This window comes from Dryobates pubescens, chromosome Z (assembly GCF_014839835.1).
Source record: "Dryobates pubescens isolate bDryPub1 chromosome Z, bDryPub1.pri, whole genome shotgun sequence".
NCBI classification, from domain to species: domain Eukaryota; kingdom Metazoa; phylum Chordata; class Aves; order Piciformes; family Picidae; genus Dryobates; species Dryobates pubescens.
This window is the reverse complement of record NC_071657.1, coordinates 24163361-24179879: the sequence shown is the minus strand read 5'-3', so window position 1 is coordinate 24179879 and position 16519 is coordinate 24163361. Positions and strand designations below refer to the sequence as shown.

Genomic DNA, 16519 nt, shown 5'->3' with positions numbered 1-16519 from the left:
GCAATTGCTGCGCTGAAGACAGCCCCCTGCTGTTACACCACTCATCCACAAGTCCTTCTCTGTAGATAAACAGCAGGTCCAGCAGTGCTCCTTGCTTAGCTGGCTTACTCACCAGCGCTGTCAGGAAGTTATCCTCCAGACAGTTCAAGAACCACCAGGACTGCTCCCTCACCGCTGTGTTACATTTCCAGCAGATGCCAGGGAAGTTGAAGTCCCTCACAAGATCAAGGGCTACCATTCATGAGATATATCATAGAATATTTTATCTGTCTCTTCATGCTGGTTGGGTGGTCTGTAGCATCCCACAATGGTATCTGCCTTGCTGCCTATCCCCCTGATTCTCACCCAAAACACTCCACCATTAAGCTCAAGACAATCAAAACACCCCCTAATATAGAGGCCCAGGCCACACCTCTCATTCCTTGCCTATGCCTTCTGAAGCAGTTGCAGTCACGGATTGTTGCACTCCAGTCATGTGAGACATCCAATCACACTTCTGTGATGACCATTATATCAGTTTTCTTGATGGACAGTGGCTTCTACCTCCTATTTATTGCCATACTGTGTGCATTAGTGTAGATGCACTTCACAGTTAGCCTAATGGTCCCACTACATTTTTGCAGGCAGAAGTCTGAATTCCTACCTGACTGTTCTCATGTGCTCCCATGGTTACTACTCCATCAATGGATTCTTGACATGTGTGTCAAGAAACATCCTTGAATCTTTCCTGCTTCATGGGTCTCCATTCCCTACATCCACTCATACAGCAGACTAAAAGACCTTGCCAACGCACCATCTTTGAAATATTGGTGTGCTGCCCTTGGGCATATTTTTAGCAAGCCCAGTTTTACATTCTACTCCCTTCCAATATAGCTTAAAGCCCTTTTAATGAGCCCTGATAGCTCCTGTGCTTGGATCCTTTTCCCCTTTTAAGACAGGTGTATCCCATCTGTTGCCAGTGGGCCTGGTGTTCTGTAAATCAGCCCATGGTGAAAGAACCCAAAGTCCTGCCAGGGACATGAGGTTTGGAGACTGGCATTGATCTGCAGGCTCCTCATATTTATTCCTGCATCACTCCCCACAAATGGAGGGACAGAGGAGAACATTACTTGTGCTCCTGATCCCTTAACCGGTCATCCCAAGGCTCTTCATTGCCCCTGGACTTCCTGTCACTACTTCATTGCCACCTGAAAGATCAGCAGTGGATAGTAGTAGACTAAGGGCTGTACTAAGGAAGAAACTTTCTCTTTACATCATTAACCTGAGCCCCAGGGAAGCAGCTGACTTCCCTAAAAAAACAGGTTCGGTCCACACAATGAGCCTTTTGCTCCCTCAGAATCAAGTCCTCTATTACAACGACCTGTCTTTTGCTCTTTACAGAGGAGCTTTACACACCTGCTGCAGACCAACTGAATCTTGGCAGCACCTCCAAGACAGGTGAACCATTATCCTTGTCATCATTAACTTCGTCTTGCAGATCATGGTACCTATTTTGCAAGGGTACCTGGATGGGGTAGTCACTGGGAGGCTTGCTTACAATGCCTGTTGCACTGGACAGGAATTTCTTGCCATTTCCCCCTATCTCTAAGTTGCCATATTCAGTCAGGCAGAGAGAGGACAGGAAGCTCTCCACATCACGTGCTCCGTCGGCATGTTGGGATTGTTTCAGGGAAGGCAAAACATTAACTCAAAGAGTCTTCCACTCTCTCATGTTCTCTGATAGTCCTCAACCTACTTACCTCCTCCCAAAGCTCCACCACTAAGAAGTGGAATTCCTCTACCTGGGTACACCTCTCACAGATGTGCTCACTGATGCCATTTGACACAGGCATAAGAGTGGGGCACATCCTGCAGCCTGACATTTCGATGGCAGCGTGCTCCTACCAGAGCTCCACCGGTGAAGCTACATCAGACATGGTGGGTACAAGGCTCAGGGATGCTGTGGTCTTCTGCCAAATGAATACAATTACCCCCCGGTCAAGCTGGCCAAGCTTCAGTGCCCTTTTGTTTTATACACCAGAGATCCCCAGAGCTCCTGATGACAGGACAGCCTCCTGGCACATATGCACAGAGGCTAATGCTAAAAACACCCAATTCCAGTCTGTCTCAAGCACCACCACCAACATCCAAAGCAAAATTCAGTGAACAATTCACTTTTGGGAAGCAAGCAGACTCTGCTATGTTTTATTCCCATTATTTTGTTGCATTGTCAGTTGAAAGAGAGTACAGACTGAGTCTTACTGAACAACTGTAGTAGTGCCACTCTGAAAAGCCAAATCTAGATAGGGGATAATGAGATGATGTTGCACCAAAAACACTAGTGAAAACCAGAGAGTAAACACACATTTACTGTGGGGTATGGCACACACTTAGGAAAGGATCAGTAGGGTTACTGCAACCAAGCCTGTAACTTTAGTTGAGACTTCATGACCACTTCATAAAAATGTAAGAACATTATTAGCAATATATACACAAATTACTAATAAGATTGCCTTCCTTGATAGAAAGATAACAGATATTTGACATCTTCCTTGAACTTACTGTTTCAGCTCTAACTTGGGGCAAGTGTACAATGCAGAAAAGCAATATTGTCTTTTCAGCCCCTCACTTTTCAGAACTACTTCCTTCTGAACAGCATGTAAAGACTCCTGCTCTGTTTCATCCAAATTTACTGAACTTTAAAAGCACCTCTAGGGAATGTATGTACAGAGAAGAGCAGGCACATGACAGACCATAGCTATCTTGTAAAAGGAAAAAAACATCAACTAATATTTAAGTGTTTAAAAGACTGCATCCAGCATTTCCTTTATGTATTTTTGTTGGTGTGTATGCACAGCAATGCTTGACATTTTACTGTACTGTACTGTATATCTGACTACCTTATCATGCACTGAGAACTGAAGATCCCCTATTACAGGACAATCCTTCTAACTTATTATTAGCTAGTTCACTGGCAGTTGGAAGGGAAAATGCACCCTCTGAAAAATTTTATTACAGTCTCCTTCAGCCTAATTAACGCTTGCAGTGTGACAAGAGTGTCATGGAAGATGATGGGGCCAATATCATGAACATTTTTCTGGCTTCTCAAGCAGTTTTTGCACGTTACGCTGAGCATTCGGTTGCCCCAACTACATCATTAGGTGTAAATCAGCCAGCCTGCTTTTGTCTCATCAAGATACACACCATAAATATTTACTCAAAAGAAGGTAATTGTGATATATGAGTATCTCCAGCCATACTGAACAAACACCACTATCCAGTGGATTCATCCAGCACTGGATAGCCAGCAGGGTCCCACAACAGCCACAAGTTGCAGCCAGCAAAACACACTACCTTGACCAGACAGGAAACAGCCCCAACTTGTCACACCACCACAGCTCATCAATTCAGTTGAGAAAAAACATAAATTAGTAGAGGCATGTTCTACAACTTCAGACCTAAAATGCATTGCATCTTACTGGCTAGATCATTCATTTATGTGAGTATCAAACTATCTATACCAGATACAGAAGATCAAAACTAAGTTAATTGCATGCTAACAACCTCCAAATATTTATCTATAACCCTGAAGGAATGCCCTTCACTTTATGCAATAGGAACTAGTTTGAGCACACTGGTATCTCACAGCATCACAGCAAGGTAGAAAATTACTGTTGCAGCACAGGAAGCCTGCAACTGCAGCAGACACTAAACACACACCCTACCCTTGAGGTGCACCTGATACCTGGACCACAAAGCCACTCTCTCATATCAAAATGGGAAGCCCATATTTCTTGGTGCTGCTTTGTACAGTTTGTCTAAGCTGAAGGCAATGTAAAAAGAAGTATCCCTTGACTGTGATTTAGGCAGGTTAGGGATTTTACTTTCTATATATGCTTAGATGATGTAGAGCACAGTAAAATTCACTGAGGCCTGGAGAATTTCCTTAACACTTTAGCAGATTACCCCCTGAAATAAAGCAGACATTAGTACACAGTAGGGTGATGTATTATAATTGCATCCTTTCCACAAAATTTCTAGCAATTTTGGCCATGATTTCTTACTTCTACAGTGACTTATTGCAAGCCATTGAGTCCTTACAAAGTTAACAAGCAATAATACAAGTTAACCTGGTGCTATTATGAGGCAATAATGTTGCCATCAGTGCATGTAACCACTGTATTTTGTTCATTTTTCCCTCAGGCACAATACAAAGGAGTCTGATCACATTTTTCAGCCACCATTCCACAATTAGACTATGCAAAAGGCATAAACAGCAAAAGCATGCTATGATTCAACTGTCTATTAATCTAGATGGTAAAATAAAGACTTCCATTAAGACACAAACTAGATAGAAATCAACACTAGCAGAATAGTAAAAACTAGAGTTCTGGTCTCTTTCGTCTTATCAGCATATGTCAGTATAAACCAATTTAAATAAATCTTTCTACTAAGACAGGTCAAGCAGTTACCAAGTTTTTCTGAACCCCAATTTGAAAGCTGTTACGATCAGTGACACGGACAAACATGTGAAAGGGTTTTTTGTGCTTCCCCTTTCAATCCCCTTATCTAGTAGCACCTACCTCACACAAGGTGAACTGAAAACCCACATTTGCCTCCACAGGAGTATGACAGCTTTTTGGAAGTGCCCCCTTTTTCCTTTGTTAATGCATGCAAAAATGTTGAAAGTTCTGTATTGTTTTTTAATCTCTCCATCTCTACCGTAGTCCAAAGCACTTTGACACCATGCAACATGCACTGAGGAGGAGCTAGAAGACTTGATAAATGACATGTGCAAACAGGTGAAGGAAACATTATTTGACACAATTAAAAAACAGAGGCTCACTAACACAGAAGCCTTACAACTGCTTGCTTTCAGATCTGAAACTGCTTAACTCAAAGCTCTGATCTAGAGCCTAACAACATAAACAGCAGTCACTAAGCACACTGACACTGGTGCGCTTAAGCCCTCACTGGGTGGTACTGTACCCATGACAGAAATGGGGCAATGTAATTTTCTAAATTTACAATCTGGATCACCTGAGTTCTCTGCTTACATAGTTCTTATAACCAATATATTAATAAGAAACTAGTACAATGGCTAAGTTCAGAATTACTTCTAAATTGTTCTCCATGCCTAGCTTGATGGCCAGTAAGTTGTAAACAGATATCAGGCCCCTTAGCTCATAGGTGACAAGCTGCTGCACATCTCACCACATGGGAGATTCTCCTCAGTGGAAGAACAGAACTAAGTGCAATGTGAAGCCTTCACAGTAGCTCTCCCTCTAGGGCAGAAACTTAAAATGTATGAATACCAGCTTTTAGGAGAACAACCCTAAGGCAATTTAGCTCCAGGGACAGGAGCTCCCAATACATAGGGAGCATAGAAACAGGAGAGAATCTATGCTCACTTCAGTGGGATACCACTAATACCAAATCTCAAAAACCTACAGCCTTATTTTCTTTTCCCCCCTCAATTCCACATGACCATGCAGAGGGAGTGGAGGCTGGGCTTTTCAAAATCAAAGGCCAGAAAGCTATCAGTCACTGTCAATCAAACATACCTTTCTTCAAATATACTGTAAAACCATGTAATCCCATGCTGATCCAGTGTCTTTGCCAAGATTACAGCTTTGCCTGCCAAGTACTCCGTCTTTGTTTAAATATCATTCTATTTTAGTGTTCACTGTAGCGCTAGTACTAATCAGGTTTACATCTCATTTTTATATATATATATATATATAAACTTTATATAACTAAAACACTGTAGCTAGATGTATAGAGATTCTATAGTCAAAACAGAGCATCAACAGGTGGCTGTTTTAGGCTGTGCCTAAGAAAATTTTCCACGGCTCTTGAACAGAAAGTGATAGAATGTAAACAAATTACCATTGGATGTAAAAAAAGAAAATAATGATAAGGTCTAAATAATCCCATTGGTCTGATAGCTAACAATGTTAGTTGTGTAAACTAACTCTTTCTCTTTTTTGTTCCTTCGCTATAGCAGACAGCAACTGGTGCTCCTGCGAGCTTGCTAACTTTGGCTGTGTTCCTTTGTTGTGGCTAAGTATTAACAAGCTACTCTTTGCTCTTCTTTCTCTTGTCAGGAGAGAAGGGGGGGAAGAAGGAGGAAGCTGCTAACCCCCTGGTTTTGTCCAGGGGACTTCTTGTTTATAAATTGTAAATATATGTAAATATTGTATATTTTGTACATATTAATTGCATTTCATATTTTGGATTGTAGTTTTGCTTGTAATTATAGTTTCATTTGCTTACATCTAACCTAGTCTGGCTATTTTATGTTGGGGGTAACTTCAACCCACCACAAACAGCTACTCACTTCAGATCCATGCAGCACTTTAATTCTGGTCCTCCAGCAATATAACTAGATCATTACACATCATTTAGTATCCACAAATCCATCATTATAAGCAGCACTCATGTACATTGTCAGGTATTAGTTTTGATAGCATTGTTCTTATTTCAAACACACACAGATGCACACATGTGCACACACGCAGCACGTCAGCTGAACGCCAATATCAAGCGCACAGCTTCTTGTTTGCAGCTGGATGAGAAGGTCTCTTAAAAATCAATGGCATTTCATGGAACCATTGGAAAGGCGTAAGAAAGACTTGCAGTGAGTTCTCAGGCACAATGTTTTACATATGCAATGCACAGATACTTTTCCAGGCTCAACTTCTTGGATACCATTTCTACTGAAATGAAACCATGCATTGCATGGATGCATGCCAGCCTGCACTAGCAGACTCCAGTCTCCGCACCCTTTCCCATAGCAGGGTGTGAAGGGGAATCCACTATTTACGTGAGGTCTCCTCTCATGAACCACACTTTCATTTTATTTCACACATGCCTGAGGCTTCAAAGCTTCCCCAAAACCCAGTGGCCCTTAAAGGTGTCTACAGTGGACTCAAAATAATACAGGGAAATTGTTATTTGGAGAAAATTAGTGCTTGGAGAAATTAGCTCACACCAAGTTTCAATCTTCTGTCTATATCCCCCAAACCCACAGAAAATATTGAAGGATTTAAGGTAGTAAGTAATCTGGGATGCAAAGAGAACAAACAGCACCAAAAAGCTGCATTTGTATGACTACTGTGTTGAATATCACTACTCAGTATATTGAAATGTAAGTTTGCTGCTGAATCTTAATGCCAACTGCCAAGAATGTATTATAAATTATGCCTTTCTAGTATTCTGGCAAGCTCAGCTGTCCTCTGATTTCAAACTGACAAAACGGTAATTGTGAGAAAACCACATTGTATGTGAGAGTAAAACACTTAAATGACTAAAATTTTGCTTAGCACATTACAACATGTTCCATTTCATAAATATATTTAAATTATATTATAACGGACTTGGAAAAGATAATGAAGTTACAGTGATAATAGCACAGTGGAAAGTCATCTACAAGCACCAAGAGATTCATAAGGAAACAGTCTCAACACAAAGTCTCACTTTTGTAATAGATATGATAAGGAAACTGTTTAAATCAGCACCGGTAAAAACAACTACCTACCTCTTGGGACAGGAAGGGAATGACTTGTGCACATATAGCATTCAGCCTCTTGACAATTTCTGCCTGCAAGTGACAGAAATGAAAGTTCAATTATATATATTCTCAGATACAACTGTCACCCATGAACACAGAAGATATATTTTTGTTGTCTAGGTTTTTTTTTCATCTCTAGTCATCCTCTGGCTAGGACAATTATCAAAATTACAGAAGTGTCTGCACATCAATTTAACACTACCTCAAAATCAAGCTATTTGTGGCTAGAAAGGTTTCCTTAGAAAACACTGTTTAAAACTGATACAAAGAAAGTTAATTCTAATTACACAATCAAGAGCATTTGAAGAAAAAAATCTTCAGAAGTTAAAAAAAAAAGAAATACATAAAATATTGTGTATTGAATTAAACTTTCTCCTAAGAGGTAAAGAGAAAGATCATTTCAAATTTATTGATTCTATGATTCTCTGAAATTACAGCAATGCCATTGTAAGTGAAGGCAACAAATTATTTAATTCTATACTAATGCTGCATATCACAACAGTAGTAGCAACACAATACACAACTTCACTGATAATCCTTCTACCACATATTTTAGAAAGAGATACTGCATCTTTTTACACTGTTATCAAACACCAGGTTAATAGTAGTTATTTTCATGCAGCAATTGGGATCAGAAATTAGTAACATTAGTTTTATTTCCACACTGGAGATCAGTTCTTTTTCTGTGTATTGAAGAGACAGGGGAGACTGGGAAATATAACACAAGAATTACAGCTCCAAAACCAGAATATTTAAAGCCATGTGGACTGTCTTGCAATAAATCATAACTCTCTTGTAATAAATTGTAGCCAGGATCAGTTCCTCATTATACTGGAGGACAGAATGCTCTTCCTTTTGCAAAGTTGCTAATTGTATGATGATGACATATGAACTTGCAGAATTTAGGCTTCCTGGCTTTTAACAGTGACCTTTCTGGCCTTCTTGCTATGCTGTCTTTTAAACTAGAAGCACTTAGAAAAGAATCTATAGAACAGATCAGAGCTAGCTGTAAAAAACCTCAGAACCACATATAAAATGAATCTAGGTTCAAGGAGTATTACAGTTACACAGATACATAACCAGAGGGCATGGTACACTAGAGGTATGGGCACATATAAAACTAACTCTGCCCCCTTGTGCATACTGTGATACACTTGACTTAACACATGCTACTTTGCCATAGTTTCTTAAATACATCTAAACTCCCCTAGGTTAATTATACAATAATTTCTATGTTATACTGTCCCAGTATCTTCTCACTGGTCTTCACTGCTTATGTAGGTTCTTATCTCATTGTTATGCATTTAAACATTTTTTTTAACCTTCATCTACTGCACCTTTCCTATTTATTTGGCTGCATAGGTACCTTAAACGATACTTGAGAATATGTTCTGTTCACTACAAAGCTAACTCACCTGCTAACTTCAGAGGTCTGTATGTGCCTATTAAATCAGATATCATGCTATGTAAAACCTAAATAACTTTTTTAATAAACACCATTCATTGTACTACTTGACACAGAGATTTACAAACTGCTTGTTACACAGAGCATTACAGGGAGTGACAAGAGGCATGCATCTAAGCTTCAGCCAGAGAGCCTGTATGATCCCAAACAATATCTGATTAAGGACCATAATATAATGCACAGCTACAAGGTACCTGTGTTGCAGTGGTTCAAGCACCATTAATTTAGTCATTTTGAAATTTTAACATGCAGACACGCTACTGTATTTTTTAAAGGAATCTTCCAAATGTCCTAAAACCAATGAGGAAACTATGTGTCTTGTTCTTTGAGGCTCTTCTGCCATCCTAACATGACCTGAAGCCCCTCTGATCTGCCATTTAAGAGACATGTGCCTTAGTAAAAAACAACAAGCAATGCTTTCCTTCACTGCAAAACAACAGCCATCTTTTAAGATTCATATCACACACTTAACCACCTCCTGTGTAGTTCCGGGACAGGAGCCTTTACCTTGGCTATGCTCAGCTGATCATATTTCCACTATAGCTACATTAACTGGATGCCTCTACTGCACTGCTTATGAACTCAGAATGGCTCTAAGTGCCATACAGGAGCTCAGCATGTAATTTTAAGAACATTGTAGATTCACTGATTTTAAGGCCAGAGTGGACTGTTAAAATTGTCTTATCTGACCTCCTGAGTAACATACACCGTAAAGCTTCACTCACTTCTCCATCAAATCCATAAATTCTAGCTCAGCTAGAATATAACTTAGTCAACAAAAGAAATGTCATTCAGCTCACTTTGAGGCATTTCTTCTCAATTTAGGTAGCCAACCCCAGCTATTTAAAGTTATTTCAGCTAATATGTTTTACTTTTTATTACTTCCCTCCCACCTCCCCAACAGAAATGTGTCTCTCTTTTACTGTTGTTCCGGCCAGAAGGTGTTTGAGATTTATTTTCTCACTACTTATACAAAAATCCACCTCCGGCAGATTCTGAGTCTGGGAGACATTAAGCTAAAATGCATCTTTCACAATGCTCTAAGCAACTGAAAACAGGTGACTGAATACGAATGTTTACACAACTGTAATAAACATTTTGATACCAATCCCAGTCCAGTGCAGAACAGCAAGTCTTTTCATGCTGTATGCAGGAGACTGTGAGCTGATGAAGACAGAAGACAGCTCAACCTACAGAGAAGAAAAAGAGTTCACTAACAGCTTCAAGACATGCTAAGGCTTTCTCCAGTAGCACTTCTCAGCTATGCACAGTGCCCACAGGGCAAGTCACAACAAAGAAGAGATGCCTTTGCTATGCCAAAGAAGGTGCCTACATTATTTGTCCTTACTAAAATGGTCTTCACTTCCCTTAACTACAAGCATGCCCAGTTGTGTGGTTGTGCATATAGCTATAGTTATCATTCTCAACACTTGGGCAGCAAGGAAACTGCCCAAATGAGTGGCAGGGGACCAGAGGCACTGCCTACTCTGGCAGACTACAGCCAGTAGAAAGGCATGAAGTAAAATACCATGTACTTACACAAAGGTAGGAACACATGACATGTTCTGTCCCAAAAAATACCATTTCACAAAATAAATACAAAGTATCCTCTACACTGACAGTGCAACTGTTTCTGAAATTAACTGTACCAATAACAACAGAGCAACAAACTTGACTTTTACCACAAAACACAAAATAGAAGAAATTAGCCACTGATTGCTAACTAGAGTGATTTTCTTGCAACAACACCCTAAAACTTGAAGGTGTAGGTACTGATAATGCTCTGTGGAGCTAATGATACTGACATTGAAGGGGGCCTGGAAACTCGTTCTTCTTTTATATATTGAGGAGAGATTGAGGGAGCTGGGGTTGCTTAGTCTGGAGAAGAGGAGACTCAGAGGTGACCTTATTGCTCTCTACAACTACCTGAAGGGGGGTTGTAGTGAGGCGGAGGTTGGTCTCTTCTCCCAGGCAACCAGTACCAGAACAAGAGGACACAGTCTCAGGCTGCATCAGGGGAGGTTTAGGCTGGAGGTTAGGAGGAAGTTTTACACAGAGAGAGTGATTGCCCATTGGAATGGGCTGCAGGGGAGGTGGTGGGGTCGCCGTCGCTGGGGGTGTTCAGGGCGAGGCTTGACAGGATGCTTGGTTGTATGGTTTAGTTGATTGGGTAGTGTTGGATGATAGGTTGGACATGATGATCTCAAAGGTCTCTTCCAACCTGGTTAATTCTATTCTATTCTATTCTATAAGGTAGAAAGTCGGAAATAGAAAAAAACCACAAGTCCCTGTCACATTTCTATGCTCATACAGATTTTTAAAAGCCTGAGTTTAAAAACCAACTTCTCTTAGATGTCAGGCCAATGGATTTTTCATGATAAACCTAATTGGCAGAAGAAGAAAAAAGTATGATTTCATAAAATGAGGCATCCAATTCTTCACACGGAAAGCTGAACTTGCCTCAGAAACAAAGCTGCTTGCGCGGTCATCTAATTTTGCCTCTTCTGTCTCATGGGACCAGGCTTTAGAGAGGCATCATTTATTTAAAGGCTCTTCCACCGGGCTTCAGTTATCAGCCAATAATACTGTGGACACACACACTTCTAATGGTCTATGTTTTGAAACCAAGTCTAATCTGATGGCACAGTGCCCAAACTCCTTTTCCAGCATAGCTATTAAAGGATGTAGGTTATTGCTGTTGTCACCATTGATATTTGTCATTGTAATGTAATTAGGGCTCTAAAATGATGCATTACAGCCCATGGCACAGCTTCTATTAAAATCTTTCCTTCTGCTCACTGAACTGCGACCTGCTTTCTGATGAATAACAGACAGACAGCTTTAGGGTGAGGAACAGATTTATCAAAGAAGTATTTTTCAGCCCTGGAAACGAAATAAATAAATTACAGAAGACAACCTAAGAAGAAAAGTACAAGGAAGGGGACAAAAAAACCTGAAAAACACAGAGTGCATTTGAATTTCATCTGACCACTTGAAATTCTGATTGCATCTGATGAATCTTTCTTAGGACAATATATTCCTAGCCTGTGAATCACATGGTTAATCAGGGCTCTAATCTGCTATCCATCAGCCTATGCCAGCACTATAACTTCCAATCAAATTTTTAGGTTATGTGGGTCACGCATCCCTGAACAACTACATTAACAGATATCCCATTTAAACCAGCACAGATTCTGAAATGCTGTTGTTTAGGGTTACTGAATGTTATAATACTATTCAAAGCTTTATGAAAGCTCCTGATAAACAGCTGCTAAATTACTGCCTGTGGATATAGCATGATGTTCTGAAATAGCATTAATGACCCAATAAAAGGACAATTGTTCATGCCAAAATACAAAAAGGATAGCTTTTGCTGCCATAGTTTGTCAAATATGTTAACAAACACCGACATTTATATTACTGCATTCCGTACACACAAAAGACATTTGGTTTTGCATAAAAACACACCAGCATGGAACCAGAAAAGATGAGGGGGAGGCAGGCAGGGAAAGCTCAGGCTGAAATAATCTTTTTAGTCATCTAATGGAAGCCTATATTGTTTGTATGCTTTGGGAGACACCTACAGAACACACTAACAGTTTTGAGCTCTTTTCATTACCACTTATTTGGCGACAATTTTTAAAAAGAGAAGATTAAACATTTACTAACTCTGATTTTAAAAACTTTTTCATTTTGGTATGCATATAAAGAGATAATAATAAATCCATGGCATCAGGACTGAATACAAGAAAAGGAATGAAGACCTATAGCAGTTAACAGCCTCTCAGCATTATTGCAGATTTAGAACACAAGAGCAACAGCAGCCAACAAAATCTTTTTGACCAAAGCCCATGGTTAAATGGTACTTAATTGCCTAAATATGCCTAAACCCCTGACCTTAAAGTTCTCAAGTTCCTGAAAAGCATTGAGAAAAGTGTTCAAAGATAAGCCTGTTGGCAAAGCTACACTGCAGGTCTCATGAGGTAACCCAGCTGGTTCTTGGGGTACGACCATGGTCCTGCAGCTACCAGCTGTACAGGAATATGTGATGGACCATTAGATTTCTAAATCTCTTTGAGGATGGCAGTGTAGGGGTTTAATTCAATTTACCGTTGTGCCACACAGCTAAAATGGGACATAAGTACACAGAAAAATATGGAAATGTGTTTAAGTACTTTGATAAAGTATTTTAGCATATGTTTGAACTCTTAGCACAGATGAGGACTAAAAGAAAAGCAAGAGTTATATAAACTCCAAATATTAAACTATTCAGAAATCATCTAATACACAGGGAGTTCAGAATCTATTTGTTGCTTAAAAAAGGTCATTTGCATTCTTTTCCGGGGGGGGGGGGGGGGCGGCGGGTGAAGAGAATTGGGATTTTATTTATAATACGTAAACTTCAGGAAAATATTTTCACTACACTTCAAAGTTCCAGAGTTACTACAATTATTAAAAATAAAATTAAAAAAAAAAAATTGCTGTTAAAGAATTACCACTTAAAGCTGCAGGTTTGTCAATGGAATGGAAACAAAACTACTACATATGTATTGTTGAAATAGAATAATAAAACACTATTAGGAAACCTATTTCAGCAGTCAGTAGGAAAGAGAACATATGCAATTACACTTTCAGAAAAATAATCTGAAACAACTGCTGTTTTGGCTTTAATTTGTTCTACACAATATAGCCTTTGCCAGAAAGATCAATCTAGTTTATTAAGTGCTTACCAAGAACACATGTGCACACCCATAATATCTAAACAAGCACTCCACAAATTAGTGAGACAAAAAATATTATTACACTCTCTGAGACATATCACATTCCTGAATAAAGCAAGCAAAAAAGCTAATCTCAATATTTCACAGAAAATTAACTCTTCTTTCATAAAGAAGAATGTGTTTTGTTTTAATCACAGACCAATGTCTGGAAGTGCTTACTCCAGTTCTACAGAATTTCCTACAGGACTGGAGGAAATACTAGAATAGACTAGAATAAACCAGGTTGGAAGAGACCTTCAAGATCATCACATCCAACCTATCAACTAATTCAACCCACTGAATCAACTAAACCAAGCACTCTATCAAGTCTCCTCCTGAACACCTCCAACAATGGTGACTCCACCACCTCCCCTGCAGCCCGTTCCAATGGCCAATCACGCTGTGTAGAACTTCTTCCTAACATCCAGCCTAAACCTCCCCTAGCACAGCTTGAGACTGTGTCCTCTTTTTCTGGTGATGGCTGCCTGGGAGAAAATACCAACCCCAGCCTGTCTACAACCTCCCTCAAGGTAGTTGTAGAGAGCAATAAGGTCACCCCTGAGTCTCCTCTTCTTCAGGCTAAGCAACCCCAGCTCCCTCAGCCTCTCCTCGTAGGGCTTGTGCTCCAAACCCTCACAAACTTCGTTGCCCTTCTCTGGACAGATACCAGCAAGTCAACATCCTTCCTAAACTGAGGGGCCCAGAACTGGACACAGTACTCCAGGTGTGGCCTAATCAGTGCAGTGTCCAGGGGCACAATGACCTCCCTGCTCCTGCTGGCCACTCTGTTCCTGATACAGGCCAGGATGCCACTGGCCCTCTAGGCTGCCTGGGCACACTGCAGGCTCATGTTCAGCCTACCATCGACCAGCACCCCCAGGTCCCTCTCTGCCTGGCCACCCTCCAGCCACTCTGACTCCAGCCTGTAGCACTGCTTGGGGATGTTGTGGCCAGTGTTCAGAACCCGGCACTTGGACGTGTTAAATCTCATGCCGTTGGATTCTGCCCATCTGTCCAGCCTGTTGAGGTCCCTCTGCAGAGCCTCTCTACCCTCCAGCAGATCAACATCTGACCCAAGATTGGTGTCGTCCGCAAATTTACTGATGATGGACTCAATGCCCTCATCCAGATCATCAATAAAGATGTTAAAAAGCATGGGGCCCAGTACTGATCCTTGGGGCACACCACTAGTGACTGGCTGCCAGCTGGATGTGGCACCATTCACCACCACTCTAGGCTCGGCCCTCCAGCCACTTCCTAACCAAATGCAGTGTGCTCCCATCCAAGCCATGGGCTGATAGCTTGGCCAGGAGTTTGCTGTGGGGGATGGTGTCAAAGGCCTTGCTGAAGTCCAGGCATCCCCACATACACCCTATGGGTCACCTGATCATAGAAGGAGATCAGGTTGGTCAGGCAGGACTTGCCCTTCCTAAATCCATGCTGGCTGGGCCTGATCCCTTGGCCATCCTGGAAGTGCTGTGTGATTGCACTCAAGATGACGTCTTCCATAATCTTGCCTGGCACTGAGGTCAGGCTGACAGGCCTAGAATTCCCTAGCTCATCCAACCAGCCCTTCCTGTAGATGGGCACCACGTTGGCCAGCTTCCAGTCCTCTGGGATGTCTCCAGTGAGCCAGGACTGCTGAAAAATGATGGAGAGTGGCTGGGCCAGCTCATCTGCCAGTTCTCTCAGCACTCTAGGATGGATCCCCTCTGGTCCCATGGCCCTGTGGGGATCCAAATGGCTGAGGAGATCTCTAACTACCTCCTCCCGGAACAGAGGGAAACTGCTGCTCCCTGGATCCTTCTGCCAGCTCTGCAGGCAAGGTGTCTGGAAGACATTCTTTCCTGCTAGTAAAAGTTGAGGCAAAGGTGTTAAGTACCTCTGCCTTCTCCTCATCTTTTGTTACAACATTTCCCTCTGTGTCTACTAAGGAGTGCAGATTGTCCTTGCCTCTCCTCTTTCTATTAATAGATTTATAGAAGAATTTTCTGTTGTCCTTCACAGCAGAGGCCAGTCTGAGCTCTAAATGCACTTTCGCCTCCCTAATTTTCTTCCCAGATGACCTAGCAACATCCTTAAACATTCCATGGGTTGCCTCACCTTTCTTCCAAAGATGATATGCCCTCTTTTTTTCCCTTAGTTCTTTTAGAAGTTCATTACCCATCCAGGCTGGTCGTCTGCCCCGGCAGTTCATCTTCCAGCACATTGGCACAGCCTGTTCCTGCACCTTCAACAGTTCTTCCTTGAAGTAGGCCCAGCTCTCCTGGACCCCTTTGTTTTTAAGGGCTGTTTTCCAAGGAACCTTCTGAGTTAGTTCCTTGAGTAACCTGAAGTCTGCCCTCCGGAAGTCCAGAGTGGAGGTCTTCTTGCTGCCCCTCTTAGATTGAGTGAGTACTGAAAATTCTATTATCCCATTGGTCACTGGCCCCTAAACACCCTCCGACCACCACATCACCCATCAGTCCTTCCCTATTCATAAAGAGGAGGTCAAGCAGAGCCTTACCCTCGGTAGTCTTGCACAACACCTGGGATAAGAAGCTGTCCTCCATGCACTCTAAGAACCTCCTAGACTGCCTCCTCTCTGCTGTGCTGAGATCCCAGCAGATATCAGCAAGTTGAAGTTGCCCATGAGAACAAGGTCAGGCGATCTTGAGACAGCCTTAAGCTGCCTATAGAATGTTTCATCAACATCTTCCTGCTGGTTGGGTGGTCTATAACAGACTCTAACCAGGATGTCTG

The 16519-nt window shown here is 41.4% G+C and overlaps 1 protein-coding gene across 2 annotated transcripts in view; it reads right to left on the bottom strand.

The window, feature by feature from the left end:
* TLE4 (TLE family member 4, transcriptional corepressor) overlaps positions 1–16519 on the bottom strand; it is a 121457-nt gene that overhangs the window by 80932 nt on the left and 24006 nt on the right. For both annotated transcript variants that reach the window (XM_054179085.1, XM_054179086.1), the window contains exon 5: positions 7520–7582. In XM_054179085.1, coding sequence (XP_054035060.1) covers positions 7520–7582 — 63 coding nt within the window. The remainder of the gene's footprint in view (positions 1–7519; positions 7583–16519) is intronic.